General features: G+C 37.0%; 1 protein-coding gene and 1 pseudogene across 1 annotated transcript in view; one reads left to right on the top strand and one right to left on the bottom strand.

The window, feature by feature from the left end:
- Window positions 1-7,660, top strand: part of DECR1 (2,4-dienoyl-CoA reductase 1) — a 35,281-nt gene extending 27,621 nt beyond the window's left edge. Inside the window, exons 6-10 of the mRNA XM_016185666.2 lie at window positions 142-241; window positions 3,531-3,603; window positions 6,750-6,896; window positions 7,353-7,415; window positions 7,498-7,660. Coding sequence (XP_016041152.2) covers window positions 142-241; window positions 3,531-3,603; window positions 6,750-6,896; window positions 7,353-7,415; window positions 7,498-7,557 — 443 coding nt within the window. The 3' untranslated portion in view covers window positions 7,558-7,660. The remainder of the gene's footprint in view (window positions 1-141; window positions 242-3,530; window positions 3,604-6,749; window positions 6,897-7,352; window positions 7,416-7,497) is intronic.
- Window positions 7,661-8,573: 913 nt separating this feature from the next.
- LOC103108445 (CDGSH iron-sulfur domain-containing protein 1-like) lies at window positions 8,574-9,132 on the bottom strand (annotated as a pseudogene).
- Between the last annotated feature and the right edge of the window lie 8,151 nt (window positions 9,133-17,283).

Below are 17,283 nucleotides of genomic sequence, written 5' to 3'. Positions count from 1 at the left end.
TAACAGGACCTTCCTGAATGATGACAATATTACTTGCAAGGTGTAGCTTTTTTTTTTTTCAGATTACCTTTGTAAATCATGTTTTCCTCATGTGAATTTATTTAGATATTTATTAACTACTTTATTCTTGTAAAATTTCAGGAGCAGCATTTCTTGCTATTACAACTATCTATGCTGAGTCTGGGTCAGGCTTTGTAGTACCAAGTGCTTCTGCCAAAGCAGGAGTTGAAATAATGAATAAGTGAGTATAATGTTAATCTTGTACCTAAAGATAAATAATGTACTTTAGTACCTCCATGAAATAAAATAAAGGGTTTTTTTTGTTTGTTTTTTAATAAGGATTATACCCAGGACTTTAAATATATAAAGCAAGTGTTATGCCAGTGAGTTACATCCCCAATCCTAATAAAGAATAATTTGAATTGATCAGGAGCTAGATAGTTTATCTTCTGGATGAATTCTGATTATTTATAGGAACATCACCCAAGAAAATTTTCTGCAGTGACAGAAACAATAAATAAATCTATACCATCAGTTACATATAGCCATTGAATTTTTGCCACTGTGGTAGAGATATTACATTTTATTTAATTTTTAATAATTAAAATTCAAAAGTCATTTTATTTTTAAAAGAAGTTTCCTTTAGAAATAGGCAACTTTTCATTTTGGCCACTGTGAGTTATGTAACTATTAGGCTTGTCTAGTTTGCCTAATGTCATGGAAAGAAAAAATTTTAATGTGTAACCCAATTATATTAATTATATGGAACATCAAAATACATAATGTGGACCAGGCTGTGTCTGGTTGATCACATGCATTACCATGCACAAGGACCTGGATTTGAGCTTCCACTCTCCACCTACAGGGGGGAGCTTCGTGAATGGTGAAGCAGGTCTTCAGATGTTTATCTCTTTCTCTCTCTTTTTATTCCCCCCTCCCCTCTCAATTTCACTCTGTCCTGTCAAATGAAATAGAAAAGGGAAGAAAAGGGTTCCTGGGAGTGGTGAGTTTGTAGTGCCAATACTGAGCCCCGGTGATAATGCTGGTAGCAAAAAAAAAAAAAAAAAAAAAAAAGACATAGAGATATTAGCATCATCCTTGGATCCTTTGTTTTTTTATTTTTTTTTCCTAAAAATTTTTAATTATTCATTTATTGGATAGAGATAGCCAGATTTCAAGAAGGAAGGGGAGATAAAAAACAGAGAGACACTTGCAGCACTGCTTCACCACTTGAAAGCTTTCCCACTGCAGGTGGAGACTGGGGACTTGAACTTGAATCCTTGTGCATTTTAACATGTGTGTTCAACCAGGTTTGCCTCCTTCCAGCCCCCTGACTTTTCATAAAGAAAGATACCATAGCACTGAATATGTAAAGCAGGCACTCTATTCAGTTGAGCTATGTTGCCTGTCCTATGTATTTTTTAATTGACCCACAGCCTCATTAACAGAAGAGACCAACATGACCTCACCTTTCACCCACTTGCCCCTTTCCCCATAGCAAGCAGGCTTTGAGCTTGGCAGAAAGGCTCCTATAGTCTAGAGCTGCTTCCACTACTTTATCCTTACTTGTTTTTCTTTCAGATGATATATTTTTTTTTTAATTTTTTTTAATATTTATTTTATTTATTTATTTATTCCCTTTTGTTGCCCTTGTTGTTTTATTGTTGTAGTTATTATTGTTGTTGTCGTTGTTGGATAGGACAGAGAGAAATGGAGAGAGGAAGGGGAAGACAGAGAGGAGGAGAGAAAGATAGACACCTGCAGACCTGCTTCACCGCCTGTGAAGCGACTCCCCTGCAGGTGGGGAGCCGGGGTTCGAACCGGGATCCTTATGCCGGTCCTTGTACTTTGCGCCACCTGCGCTTAGCCCGCTGCACTACAGCCCGACTCCCTCAGATGATATTTTTATCTTCCCCATTTACATTATATTACTTGTTCAAGTTACTATAAATCATTTACACACACACACACACGCACACACACACACACACACGGGTAGGTATGAGTTCCAAAACAGTTGATAAGATAGGTCACTTAGATAACACATCTGCTTTGCCATGTACATGACTCAAGTTCCAGTCTGGTCCCTACCATACTTGGAGAAGCTTCAGTGCTATGATAGCTTTTCCGCTCTCCCTCCCCTTCTGTCTCTCCCTGTCTGTCTCTTTCTCTCTGTATCTGAAAAAGTCATCCCGGAGCCATGAAACCCTGGTGATGACAAAGCAAACAAACAAATAAAAATTCTGCAAATAAGTTTAGATCATCAGATTTGAATGGCCTGTCAAGTAAGTATTTTAAACAGCGTGCTTCAGTGTACCATGTTTGTTGTTGAATGAGATAAGCCAAAAAGAGAAAGACAAATATTAAATGATCTCACTTATTAGTGGGACTTAATAAAGTATGGGTGGGGAAGGAGAGACAAAGTAAAACATGGACTGGACATGGTGTATTGCATCAAAGTAAAGGACTCTGGGGAAGGTGGGGGAGGGAGTAGAGGAAGATAACTTTGGGTGCCTGGAACATAATGAAATTGTATGCATATATCAATGACTGCACTTTAAATCATAACCCTTTCAATAAAAAAGCTCCATGTTTATTACTACTGCTATTTTAGATTCAGTGTATTTAGCAAGCTTTTGTTAAGATTTGTATTTCTGGGGGCTGAGAGCGCAGCGGGTAAAGTGCACATGGTGCAAAGCGCAAGGACCAGGGCAAGGATCCGGTTCCAGCCCCCAGCTCCCCACCTGCAGGGTGGTGGGTCGCTTCACAAGCGGTGAAGCAGGTCTGAAGGTGTCTTTCTCTCTTCCTCTCTGCCTTCCTCTCCTCTCTCAATTTCTCTCTGTCCTATCCAACAACAACAACATGTATAACAACAACAACAAGGGGCAACAAAAGGGAAAAAATAGCCTCCAGGAGCAGTGATTCCTAGTGCAGGCACCAAGCCCCAGCAATAACCCCAGAGGCAAAAAAAAAAAAAAAAAAGATTTGTATTTCCCTTTGTGCTTAATACAATGATTATGTTAAAAACTAGTTAAACTCAGATGTGATTAATGTTTTAATCTATGTAATCCATCTCTGAAAGCTTTGTGAGGCAATAGACATAACCCAGTGTTCTATAATTAAAACTATACTAAACATGGTAAATGCAGTGCTGACATGTGGGTAAGAGGCACAGTCTTTCACTTTTTATTGTTATGATTATACTCTAATAATGTATATTTATTTTACACTTGGTTCTAAAATGTATACAGTAGGTAGTATGCATAGAAAGTAAGAACTAAGATGTAAGCAGTAGGCAGTATAGCACCAACCCTGGAGATAGACTATTTGAGGTTGACTTAGTAACCAAGCTAAAATGACTTAGTTTCTCACTGCCTCACTTTCCTTGTCTGGAATATAATTATAATAATAGTTGCATGGTGGGGATTTGGTCTCCAGCGCATAGTAAATATGCAGAGTCTTGGTTATTAATATTTGTAACACGCAGTACAGTATTTTAGAACCCATGTTTGATTTTTATTGATTTTTAGGTCTCTCGCAGCTGAATGGGGTAGGTATGGAATGCGATTCAATGTGATTCAACCCGGGCCTATAAAAACCAAAGTAAGTTTTAATTAGATTTTTTTAAATCACTTTATGGGTGGGTAATGGCTTAAAAAACAGTTGTTGACATATGGCGAATTATTTTTTTATTAGGAAATGACACACTGAGAGATACCTTCTGATCTATGTTGTGTATAGGACTTTCTAGGAGTGTCTGAGTTTGGAGCCATAATGGCAGGGAAGAGTGTTTTGAAATTATCCAACATAAGAAATAAGGAAGTGGGCAGGAATATAGGAAAAAAGAAACTTTTTTTTTCCCTTTATTTCTTTTCCTTTTTTTTTTTTTCTTTGCAACTGGAACTTCTTGTGTCTTGATAAATGTCATCCTTTCTGGTGGACTCTCTTTTTTTCCCCCTTTGAGTAACAGGCAGTGACAGGTGAAAGAGAGGAGAAGTACCACAGCTCTACTCCACCAATTATAAAGCTTCCACTGAACACAGTCTTCATGTGGTGCCGGGGACTCAAACCTGGGTCTTTTTCATAGCAATGCATGTGCTGGACAGGGCGAATCATTTCCCAACTGCTAAGCAATTTGATGATAAAGATGATTTCATTGTCTAATCTTTTGGAGTTTTTTTTTGAGTGTGTGCTGTGATTTTAAGCATTTCTGTCTGAACTACTTCAGTGATCTATTGTTGCCTGATACTTCTTAAATTTTACTGTTTTTTTTAAAGTTATTTGATTGACATTCTTTTTTAAAATCATGGAAATGTAATTATATTTTTAGATTAAGAGATGCTTTAGAAAGTTATCATACAGGTTTGGTTCTGATATATGTGGCATTTTAGTTGACTCATGTCTGTGCCTTTTCACTTTCAAACAATCATACATAATTATGTATGTCATCTGACTCCCACATCTCTCTGATTAAAAATGATTCAGATGGCATGCATTTCACTTATAATCAATAATCCTTACATCTCCTTAGTATAACTCATAATTATCACTCTTGCTACTGTAGATGCTGCTCAGAAGGTCCAGATATTTTCTGTTCTTTCACATTACCCCAAATAATTTCACTTTCATACTTCCTTTTTATATCTATGTAAAGCAAGAATTTATAATTCTAATTGGGATGTAACTTTTAAGACCTAGTTTAAATAAAGTTTGATGAGTTTCAGTTGTATAAACACATTAAAGATAATGTATTCATTTATTTAGCAATTTAAAGAATAGAAAGTGGAAGAAAATATAAATATAAGTGAAACTTGATGCACTGTCTTATGTGTGATAGTCAAAGATTCTAATAATATTAATGGAAAAATAACTCCCATGCATATGTTAAAACATATGGTTTAGGGTGCCACAATTTGACAAGAACTCTGTGGTCACAGGCATTCCTTTCTAGGATCTCAATAGCTAGGAAAGACCATCTACATTTTAACATATATTTTTTGAGTGTCCACTGAGTATAAAGGTACTTAGATACAAAAAACATTTATGGTAAAGTACTTACTTTCTATAAGTCTGACTAGTTTATAGTCTAGTAGTAATGGTATAAATTGGACACAAATACCAGTCATATAGAAGCATTTTACTTATTTGAAGTTTCCTGTGCTGCTTATTATTAGTGAATTAACAGCAATTCACAAAATACAGTTTTCAGGGATATGTTCACATCATACATGTACATATATGTGAATGTGTGAATGACCACAGCTACCATCAAAATCCTAATTACCCCCTCTCCCCATAACTACCACAGTTCTCACAAAGTCTGAGACAATTTGGTTTGTTTGTTTTATCTTTTACCCAGAGTACTACTTACCTCTGGTTTATGGTGATACTGGGGATTGAACCTAGGAACTCAAAGCCTTAAGCATGAAAGTCATTTTGCATAAGCATTAGGCTATCTCCCCATCTTGAGACAATTTGGTTTTAAAAGAAATTAAACAAAAATCAAAGTTTAATTGATTCAACTATGATAAGCATCTGTCTCAAGAGAATAGGCAGGTTTAGGGCTTTTGCCTACACTTTGTTTCTGCTACTTTATCTTTGCCCAGTGAAAACTGAAGGACTCACAAAGACTGTTCAGTCTTTATGTTATTGGAGACAACTGTCACCTATCAATTAGTAAGCATGTAAACTTCATCTTAGTCTGTTCATATTAATAGAAGGCAGAAATTACAGAAGTCAGAGCTTCCACCTTCTGCATCCCACAATGACCTTGGGTCCATATTCCCAGAGGGATAAAGAATAAGAAAACTATCAGGGGAGGGGAGGGGATACAGAGTTCTGGTGGTGGGAATTGTGTGGAGTTGTACCCCTCTTATCCTATGGTTTTGTTAATGTCTCCTTTTTTAAATAAATAAAAAAAATAGAATGCAGAATTTATTTAGCAAAAATTATATATAGTTTCTTTCTGAGTTCTACTTCCCATACTTTATTTTCTTCCTTTCCTACCGTGAAAAGAAATGTTTCCTCTTATTTTCTACTTGAGTCATTTTTATTATATATATATATATATATATATATATATATATATATATATATATATATATATTGCCTCCAGGGTTATTGCTGGGACTAGGTGCCGGCACTACAAATCCACTGCTCCTGGTGGCCATTTTTTCCTTTTTTTTTGGATAGGACCTAGAGAAATTGAGAGGGGAGGGAGAGAAACAGAAAGATACCTGCAGATCTGCTTCACTACTTGTGAAGCAACCCCCCTGCAGGTGGGGAGCCAGGGTCTCAAATAGGAATCCTTGAGGGTCTTCACACTATGAGCACTTAACCCAGTGCACCACTGCCCAACCCTCTTTGAGTCATTTTTATATATTTACTAAAACAGTTGACGATAGTACCCCTACCTCCACCACACTAAGCATTTTATTTCAGATTTCTTTTATATGTGTGTTCTCTTTTCTCACATAATGCAGCAATTTTGTGAGGTAGCCAAGATAGGTATTCTCATTTTACAGTGAAGATTCTAAAGTAAAAAAAGGCTAGTAACTTAGAAAGAAATTAATATTAGGTAAAATTTAAGCCTGTTTGGATATAAAGTCATAGCTGAAGAAGAATCACAAAATCCTCTTGCTTTCAAGGCCTAATGTGTAAACAGACTTCTGCAGTAACATTTATTTTATGCAAAACTATTTCTGAAATAACAGTAGAAATGAAGTCTAAATATTTCCTTAATTTCTCAGGGTGCTTTTAGCCGTCTTGACCCTACTGGAGCATTTGAAAAAGAAATGATTGACAGAATTCCATGTGGTCGGCTAGGAACTGTGGAAGAACTTGCAAATCTTGCTGCTTTCCTTTGTAGTGATTATGCATCTTGGATTAATGGAGCAGTGAGTCTTAATATTTCTCTTGACTCTTTGATGAGGGAGATTGGAATTGGGGAAGTATATTGTGAAACTACTCTTGCCAGTGACAAATGAAAATATGAATTTATTTGTTATCTAGATACATGTAAGATAGATATTAATATGTACCATTTATCTATGACATTTATTAATTGATAAATTACTTTTACTTAGTGAGTATTATTGTGGCACATATGCCTCTAAGACTATCTTGATTGAACAGAATTTGAAATTATGGAGGTGATGGGAATAGGATTCTAAGCTGAAACAGCACTCATTTAGATAAGGTTTAATCATCAGTTTTTTTTTTAAGTTGGACATTTATTTAAATGTCAAAAAAGGTATTTTTATACAGTTAGGATGGAAAAATAGTGGTTCAGAAAAAATTTAAAAGGAATTAGTTTCAGAAGTTTAATTTTTCATTAAAAATTTTATTTCTAGGTTATTAGATTTGATGGTGGAGAGGAAGCACTTATTTCAGGGGAATTCAATAGCCTGAGGAAGGTAATATCTTTTTGCTTATGTATTAGCATCTGAGATACTAAGACATACTTCACATTAAATTGACCTTTTCAATTTGTGCTAGGTCACCCCGGAGGAATGGGACACAATAGAAGGACTCATCAGGAAGACAAAAGGATCCTAAGAGCATGCTGACTTACCTTCAGATTGGTTATAATGGAAATGATACACACGGACTAGAATCTTCTGAATATAATCAAGTCTAATAAATTCTTAATTAACAAACATTCATGGAGTGTTTATTATATGCTAGCAGGTAGGCAGTGTATACTCAAAGATAGAAAGGATGAATAATCATCACTTAAAAATTAAAAATAGAGCCTAATGAATGAAGGCTTTCATAGAAAAAAATACTGGAACAATGATATGTAATCAGGTAAAATATAATGGTGGTAGTGACATTTGATTTACTTATTAAACCAAGTTCATAATGATGGGGCTAAAGGAAAGAAAGAATACCTAGTGTAACTGAACTCTACCGTATCCGTATATTTCCTTTCATTTGACTCGTTAATTGTCTTGTTTTTAGTATTAACTCAAACCAATTACTATGAACTAGTATGACTTGAATTTCTTGCTTCAACTTTCTTTTCATAGTGATCATATTCAGTTGTTTCTGTGTTAGTTGTAGACTTTCCCCTCTGCACTAATTCTACCAGTGTAACTATATTCTCTCACATCTCTTTCCTGCTGTTACTTAAGTCTGTGCTGTTTTTTAATTTTATTTATTTATTTATTTGTTTGTTTATTTATGTATTTATTGCCTCCAGGGTTGTCTCTGGGGCTTGGTGCCTGCACTATGAATCCACTGCATCTGGAGACCATTTTCTCCATTTTGTTGCCCCTTGTTGTTGCCCTTGTTGTTATTATTATTGTTATTGTTGTTATTGGATAGGACAGAGAGAAATCGAGAGAAGAGAGGAAGACAGAGAAATGGAGAGACAGACACCTGCATATCTACTTCGCCGCTTGTGAAGAAACCCCCCCCACAAGGTGCGGAGCCTGGGGCCTCGAACTGGGATCCTTACCCCGGTTCTTGTGCTTAGCGCCATGTGCGCTTAACCAGCTGAGCTATCGCCAGGTCTCCAAGTCTGTGCTGTTTGTATTTTTTTTTAAGACAGAAGTTGTAGTTAGATTATTTTAACAATTAGATAATATTGCGCCAACTTGGCCTATAGCTTTGAAATTATCCATTTGTTTCTTTTTCTTAATGATAAAAGGTCCCACATTGTCTCTAGTCTCTTTATTGTGTTTTATGTGAACTCCATCACAGAATGGGAACTTTTTGCATCTCCAGCAATGGCAGTACACAGCTTGATCTCCCAAATCCTCCATGTAAAAAGCATGTACTACTTTGGGGTTGTCTTTTTGGATGTGAAGGCTGACCGTAGATTTGCTGTGATTATCGTTTACCATAATCTCTCTTGTAAGCTAAATAATCAATTGGAGTCCCAGCAGCAGCAGTAACCGCTGCGATCTATTCAACTTGCATGCTGGAAGTCATGTTCCTGGCGTCACCATTTGCAAGGCGCGTACACAGGACACTGTACACCAACCTGCATGTAATTTTCCATATGTATTTGTTTATATGTATTCCACCTTGTTTCCAGAATTCGATTTTTCTTAATTTTTCAGTGTAACAGAAAATTGTGAACGTCTTTCTGTGTAAAACATCTTTAGAATTTGGATTTTTTTTCATGATAGATTTCTGGTAGTAGTATTAGTCAAAATTTCTCAGTCTTTTGAAGACACTTGTTTTCAAAAGAAAACTTTAAAGTTTTTAAAAAAGTATTTGTAAGGATTTTAAAACACCCTGAGTTATGTGTGTGATAGTACCACTTTTAGCAAACACCTTCTAACATGTGAGGTATGTTAAAGTATTTACTAACTTCACGATTGCCTATTCAATGATCTGTCCAATAATTAGATATTGAATATCTAAACCTGTAAATAAATGTCCTGTTTGTCTTTTTTATAATATATCTTAGTATAGGGTATGCAAAACTTTTGATTTTCCTGAGTTTATGTATTTATTTTGCTTTATAAACTCTTAAGAGTCTATTTCATTATTAATATGTATTACTATAAATGATGAATGAGTCAGCAAAGCTTGAAAGTATGGCAGAAAAGATCAGATAAGAGAAATCATGAGGATATCAATTAATAAAAATTTCTCAAGGAAATTTCATAGAAAATCTGAAAGGAAACAAATATTAGTGGATAATCACTGTATTTTTGTCTTACCACCTTTAATTTATAACATTTTAGCATATTTTTTCAATTTTAGCATATTATCAATTTGTATATATAACTTACACAGGAGAGAGTGCTATTGTGCTTCTTGCTTCAAAGTTCCCTTCCCACAATGATCATCCAATTCTTGCTTCTCTTCTGTGTTACGTATGTGCTATATATGTCTCACTGTAGCAGTTATTACTAATTTACTAAGTAGTAATTTTTCCTCTAGTGCAATAGAATCACTTAAAGAGGTATAAGTTGAGTGTCAAAAATTGTTACTATCCCTCATTTTACAGTTAGTATAATAAATGACTTCAGGAAATGTTTCAAGTATGAAGTAATTGTGATTGTTTGCTGTTCATGTTCACAGCTAAAGCAGTAAGGATTTAGGTGACTGAGTAATAGAATTCTGGAGTTTGAAAAGTTAAGAAGATTCTTTTCTCAACTCGTTTATTTATTATTTGTTGTTAGGGCATCTCTGCTTGTTAAATATTTCTGATAAAAAGATAAAGACAGAAGTAGGAAGAGCAAGAGACATCACGGCACTGAAGCTTCTCCCAGTGCCTTGGGAGCCAGGCTTGAATGTGGAAGGATGTGCATGTCAAAGCAGGGACCCTTCCAGATCAACAATCTAGCTCACCCAAACCGTTTTTGAGTTGAAGGAACTGAGGCTCAAGGAGGCACTAATAGTCAAGTTAAAGTTGTTATCTGATTAGTAGGAACAGTTTCTTCAGGTCATAATGTAAACCAAGGGACAATAACAGGGTCTTTATGAGATACTGTATTGGTGCAAAAGCTCCAAAAGGAAAAACAGTCCATTATTATTTTTGTGCTTCATCAATTTACTTACTCTTTTCATTGCACATAAAATAGTTCTTAGACTTTCATTTTCAAACCCTTCTAATTTTCCTCTTGGTCTCGTATTTTTCAACTTTGAGTAAATATTTTCCCCATTTTTTCTTTTTTTATTTGACAGGACAGAGAGAATTTGAGAGGTGAAGAGGAGATAAAGATGGAGAGAGAGAAAGACACCTGTAGACCTGCTTCACTGCTGTGAAGCATTGTGCCCAATGCAGCTGGAGAGCAGAGACTTGAACTTGGGTCCTTGGCATGACGACATTTACACTTAACAAGGTGCACTACCACCTGGCCTCCTAAATAATACTTTTTGGAGACAATATATGTTTTATACATAGTATAAAAGCTCAACTCTTTACCCAGACTGAAGAAATCATGCCTTGGGTCATAGAAAATAATGGGTATATATATATTCAGCTCATGTGACCTTGGGAGAATTATTGTAGTTTCTGCTGGAGGAGTATGGGAACACAGAACTCTTGGTGGTAGGAATGGTGGGTGTGTAAATATACCCCTATTATAAATTTTTAAATCACTATTAAATCACTAATTTTTTAAAAGTACCCTTGCATCTTCTTGTTTTTACAAGAGCAGGTTTTACACTGTTCTTAGCAATGTTAAATCTAAAGCCCTTTGAACTATGTTTTTTTGTCCTGATCTTTGTATAGCTAACTTTGTACAAGGTTCCCTAAATCATGCACAATATTTTTGCTTTAACTTTTAGAGTATAATTTTTCAAAGTACACGTATCTAGAATCATTATAAATGAAGCATTTGTGTTAAGTACTACTCGGGTAAGAGACAGAATGTCTCCATGAATCTGAAAGCTTCTTCTATATTGTCCAAACTCAACACTCAACTTTTTTTAAAACTACTGTATTGACTTCTACTGTCTTACTTAACTGCTTTTGAAATTTACATAAATAAGCACACTGTGTTTTCCTTGCTTCTGGTTTTTGTATGTACAGCAGCTCATATATATATATATATATATATATATATATATATATATATAATATGTATGTTCATATTGTTACATAACATCCCATTGTATGAATATGGAACAACAGTATTTGTTAGTTCTGCTATTGGGGGACTTTTGAGTTATTTCTCGCTGGGGGCTAGCCAAATACAATGTTGCTGTGAACATTCTTGTTTTCCTTTGGACATATATATAATATATGTATATATTATAATATATATGGGATGATCTCACTCTCAGGCAGAAGTTGAAAAACAAGATCAGAAAAGAAAACACAAGTAGAACCTGAAATGGAAGGACTCAGAGGACCTAGTGGGGGTTGTATTGTTATATGGGAAACTGGGGAATGTTATGCATGTACAAACCAATGTACTTACTGTTGAATGTAAAATATTAATTCCCCAATTAAAAAAAAGAAAAAATTAAAAAATAAAAAATATATATCAATAAAATCCTAAAGTAAAGTTGTTGGGTTATAAATTTAATAGGTTCAAATTTAATAGGTAGTACCAAATAATTTCCCAAATTCCTTCCTGTTTAACTTATCATGTGTAAGAATTTCTGTTGTTCCACATCCTCACCAATACTTAGCTATTATAATCTTTATTTTAGCCTTTCTGTTGAGCTTATAACAGTACCTCTTCTGTTTTAATTTTCATTTCTCCTGATCATTAATAAAGTTGATGATTACTTACTTGTTTTTAGATATTTAGATATACTATTATGGTGAAATGCCTGTTCAACTTCTTTGTGCTTTTTTCTGTTATACAACTAATTTTTTTTTTTTTTTTGATGAGGCTAGAGTACTTTTCTGTAACATGCAAGGTATGTGCTATTATTACTGACTCATCTCCTCACCTCCCTGGCACTGCTGGATTATATTTACTTATTTTTAAAGATTTATTCAGTGGTGGGGTTAGGCAGCATAATGGTTATGCCTAAAAAGGCTTTCATGCCTGAGGCTCCAAAGTGCCAGATTCAGTCCCCTGCACCACCATAAACCAGAGCTGTTTAGTGCTCCGGTTAAAAAAACAACATAGATTTATTCATTTTAAAATATAATACATATTGTTTGTTTTAGTTTAATGAGTGACCAGATGCAATGCTCAGCTCTGGTGTATTCACAGTGGCGAGAGGGATTGAATTGGGTACTTTGAGCCTCAGGCATAGCCTTTTAACCATAACCATTATGCTGTCTCCCCCACCATAAATTTTCTTCTTTTGGGATAAAAGCAAGAATACTATTCCACTATAAGTGACTTAAGGATGAACCCTAGGGGCTATTTCCCTATACAAAATTTTACTTGGGGGAGTAATGCTCCTATACTTTGAATATTCACTTTTGTCAGTTTTAAGGCTTGGTTACATTGTTGGAAGCAAGTTATTGAACCGTGACCCTTCCCTGACCCCATCCATCCTATCAGAGAGGCCTTTGGCCATGCTCCTTTGTTTGCAATTGGCCAGAGCTGGAGTGGGTGAGGCTTCCCTGAAACAACCTGGAGCCCATTAAGGCCTCTATAGCAAGCAGCTCAGTTTCTGGCTGGCGATGTGGAGCTCTATGCCTTGCAGCTGCCCAAGGCAAACCTCCTAAGTAAATTGGTTGCATGTGAATGAGGTTCTGTGTGGAGAGAACAGTGGGGGGAGCATGGTGGGTGGGTGGAGGGTGCCGTGCCTTTTCCCTGGGAACTTGGAGGTTTAGAACCAATGCAAGTATCTTCTCACAGTATTTTTGTGTTGTTGTCTTGGGGCTTGAGCACTGTGGTAGTGGTTGGGGGAGCAGGTGGAGAAGCTAGAACTAGAACTTTCCAGCATATGCTGTGCTAGGGATTGAACGTTTAACCTCATGCATACACGTCTTTGTTCTACCAGCTCAACCACCACCAGGCTGCTCTTTTCACACTCTGGTGTTTGATTTTTTTTTTTTAATTCTTTATATGCTGCCTTTTGAAGAACAGTGCTCTTAATTTGTAAATCTAAATTTTCAATCTAGTTTTTCACAATAAGTTGTTAAAGCATCATTGCTGAATTACTCAGGTTGTGCTTCTGTGTAATTGTCTCTGTTCCTTTCACATATAGGTTGATAATAAATCTAGAATGACTTTTGTGATGTGCGGTTGGTATAGAAGTTAACTTACATCTGTCCCTTTAGATTTATTTCCTAATCTGATCTTTGCTCTGGGGAACTGGATTGTCACTTACGTGTAAAGGTCATTGATTTAGGTGAGCTACAGAAGATGTTGCTTCCCTGAGAGCTGGAGAGGTATCTGAGCAGCAGAGCACAGAACTCGAATGTCTGAGATACCAGGCTCTTCTCCTGATAGTGACAAAGTGGCAGAGAGATCATGAAAATGACTAGCACCTAAGCTCCCTCCATTGTGGTGGAGACTGGGCTGGAGCCTGGGTCACATACAAAACAATGCAGCACACTGTACAAGGGAGTTATTTCACAAGCCCAAGATCCAAGATGCTATCCTGACACCTAATATAGCAAGGCTGAGCAATGCTTTTTTTTTCTTAAGCCAAGACAAAAAATAAATTCTTTGCCCTGATAATTTTCAGAGTAGAAGTCTATTAGCTAGCCCAAGTGCTAGATTTGTGACCTTTATCAACCTTTGCATAAGTTCTCTCAGATAATTCATATCAGTTGTCTTGATGTTATTTTTATTTTGCCATGTTTTTGTTCTAAGAATGTCTGGCCTAGAAATCAGGTGGTGGCACACCCGGTAGAGAGTACATGTTACTGTGAACAAGATTGTAGCGTCAAGCCCTTGTCCTCACCTTCAGGGGGAAGCTTCATGTAGTAGATATTAGTGATGTACGGATCAACTAGGAATACCAAAGGAGACCACCCGGACCGAAACAAGACAGGACTAGAATGACCACAGAAACCCAGTAAATCACCCGTGAGTACAAACACGCGTGGCTAGTGACAGAGGAGAGAGGGGCCTAAGGAGAGATTAAGTGACTGCTAACAGTTCGACAGTCTGTCAGTGGAGACACCACCTCCAGTCTGCTCCACCAACAAGGGGACAGCTGAAGGGAGGAAAGGACTCCCCAGAGACTCACCAAGTACAACTCTGAGTCTCCATTGCTACTACCCTCAGAATCTGGAGCAGCAACAGGGAGGGACACCAGGGCACAGAGATCTAACCGGGAAACTCAGGAGAAGACCTATACCTCGGTGGCATAGCTGAAGGGCTGTGAAAGTCTCTTTGCATAACCACTGGATTATCTCTGACACACCCTGCTTTATCTCTTGGTCAGGAGTCATTGATTAAGCCAAGAAGCCTATTGATAGTTTAAAAGCCCTCAGGCTACCATAGCCTACAGGGGAAAAAAAAAAAAAAAGGCTTTTACACCACTGAACTCCAACTCAGGGATTGAAAAAACTGTTAACTTATATAAAATGGTTAAAACAACAAGAAAAAATAATGGAGACTCGAACCAGGACAAGAGTCCAGCTAAAAGTCCTCCAGAGGGCGAAGCACAAAACAACGAGTTCAACATCCAAACATTAGCTAAGGAAATAATAACAGGAGTGAGTAAAGAATTTGAAAAAATTGTAATCAGAACTGCAGGAACAACAAATGAGAATATGGAAGAAAATTCTAATAATCTCATGGTTATTAGAGAGCTGAAAGCTGAAATTGCTGAGCTAAGAAGGCAACTAGCTGAACAAGCTAAAACAGTATCAGAGCAGGGCAACAAAATAGATGAACTCCAGAAAGCAGTAGAGGGCAGAGAGAATAGAATCAATGAGGCTGAAGACAGAATTAGCAAGATTGAGGATGAATTAGAGACAACTAAAGAAGAAGTAAGAGATCTCAAAAAGAGATTAAGAGATGCTGAAAACAACAACAGAGTCCTATGGGATGACTTCAAAAGAAACAATATACGCATTATTGGCTTACCAGAGGAAGAAAGAGAAGGGGAGGAAGAAAGCGTTCTCCAGGCCATAATAGCTGAAAATTTCTCTAGTCTAGACAACACCAAAGACATAAAGATTCAAGAAGCCCAGAGGGTCCCAAACAGAATTAACCCAGACCTAAAGACACCAAGACATGTCATACTTAGATTGGAAAGGAATAAGGATAAAGAAAGGATCCTCAAGGCTGCAAGAGAAAAACAAAGAGTCACCTACAAAGGAAAACCCATAAGATTAGCAGCAGACTTCTCCATACAAACACTACAGGCCAGAAGAGAATGGCAAGATATCTATCGAGTGCTCAATGAGAAAGGCTTTCAGCCAAGAATACTATATCCTGCTAGATTGTCATTCAGACTAGATGGAAACATCAAAACCTTCTCAGACAAGCAACAGTTGAAGGAAGCAACCATCACCAAGCCTGCCTTGAAAGAAGTTCTGAAAGGTTTCCTATAAACAACCAGACCACCACAAATAGAACACATATCAAAACACTCTAAAACTCTACAAGAATGGCGTTAAAATATCTTCAATCTTTGATATCAATAAATGTGAATGGCCTGAATTCACCTATTAAAAGACACAGAGTAGGAAGATGGATCAGAAAACACAACCCAACAATATGTTGTCTACAGGAAACTCACCTAACGCAACAAGACAAACACAGACTTAAAGTGAAAGGATGGAAAACTATCATTCAAGCCAATGGCCCACAAAAAAGGGCAGGAACAGCTATTCTCATATCTGACATGATAGACTACCCTATGATCCTGCAATTCCTCTCCTGGGGATATATCCTAAGGAACACAACATATCTATCCAAAAAAAATCTGTGTACACATATGTTCTTGGCAGCACAATTTGTAATAGTCAAAACCTGGAAGCAACCCAGGTGTCCAACAACAGATGAGTGGCTGAGCAAGTTGTGGTATATATACACAATGGAATACTACTCAGCTGTAAAAAATGGTGACTTCACCGTTTTCAGCCAATCTTGGATGGACCTTGAAAAAATCATGTTGAGTGAAATAAGTCAGAAACAGAAGGATGAATATGGGATGATCTCACTCTCAGGCCGAAGTTGAAAAACAAGATTAGAAAAGAAAACACAAGTCGAACCTGAAATGGAATTGGAGTATTACACCAAAGTAAAAGACTCTGGGGTGGGTGGGTGGGTGGGGAGAATACAGGTCCATGAAAAATGATGAATGAAATAGTGGGGGTTGTATTGTTGAATGGGAATCTGGGGAATGTTATGCATGTAAAAAAAAAAAAAAGAAGTAGAAACGCAAAGCAGAAATTGACTGAGTTTGGAGTATGGCACCAAAGTAAGAAAGCAGAAGTACACTAGAGTTACACTAGAGAAGTACACTAGAGAGAAGTACACTAGAGTACCTCCCTAATACTTCCTCTCCACTTTTCCAAGCTTTGGGACCAGGATTGCTGAACAATTTGTTTGGCTTTGTATGTTAACTCTCTTTTCAGTCACCAGGTTCCAGGTGTCATCAGGATGCCGGCCAGACTTCCCTGGATTGAAGACACCACCAATGTGTCCTGGAGCTCAGCTTCCCCAGAGACCCATCCTACTAGGGAAAGAGAGAGGCAGACTGGGAGTATGGACCGACCAGTCAACACCCATGTTCAGCGAGGAAGCAATTACAGAAGCCAGACCTTCTACCTTCTGCAACCCTCAATGACCCTGGGTCCATGCTCCCAGAGGGATAGAGAATGGGAAAGCTATCGGGGGAGGGGGTGGGATATGGAGATTGGGCGGTGGGAATTGTGTGGAGTTGTACCCCTCCTACCCTATGGTTTTGTTAATTAATCCTTTCTTTAATAAAAAATTT

The sequence above is a fragment of the Erinaceus europaeus genome, chromosome 1 (genome assembly GCF_950295315.1).
Source record: "Erinaceus europaeus chromosome 1, mEriEur2.1, whole genome shotgun sequence".
NCBI classification, from domain to species: domain Eukaryota; kingdom Metazoa; phylum Chordata; class Mammalia; order Eulipotyphla; family Erinaceidae; genus Erinaceus; species Erinaceus europaeus.
This window is presented reverse-complemented; position numbering and strand designations above follow the sequence as displayed.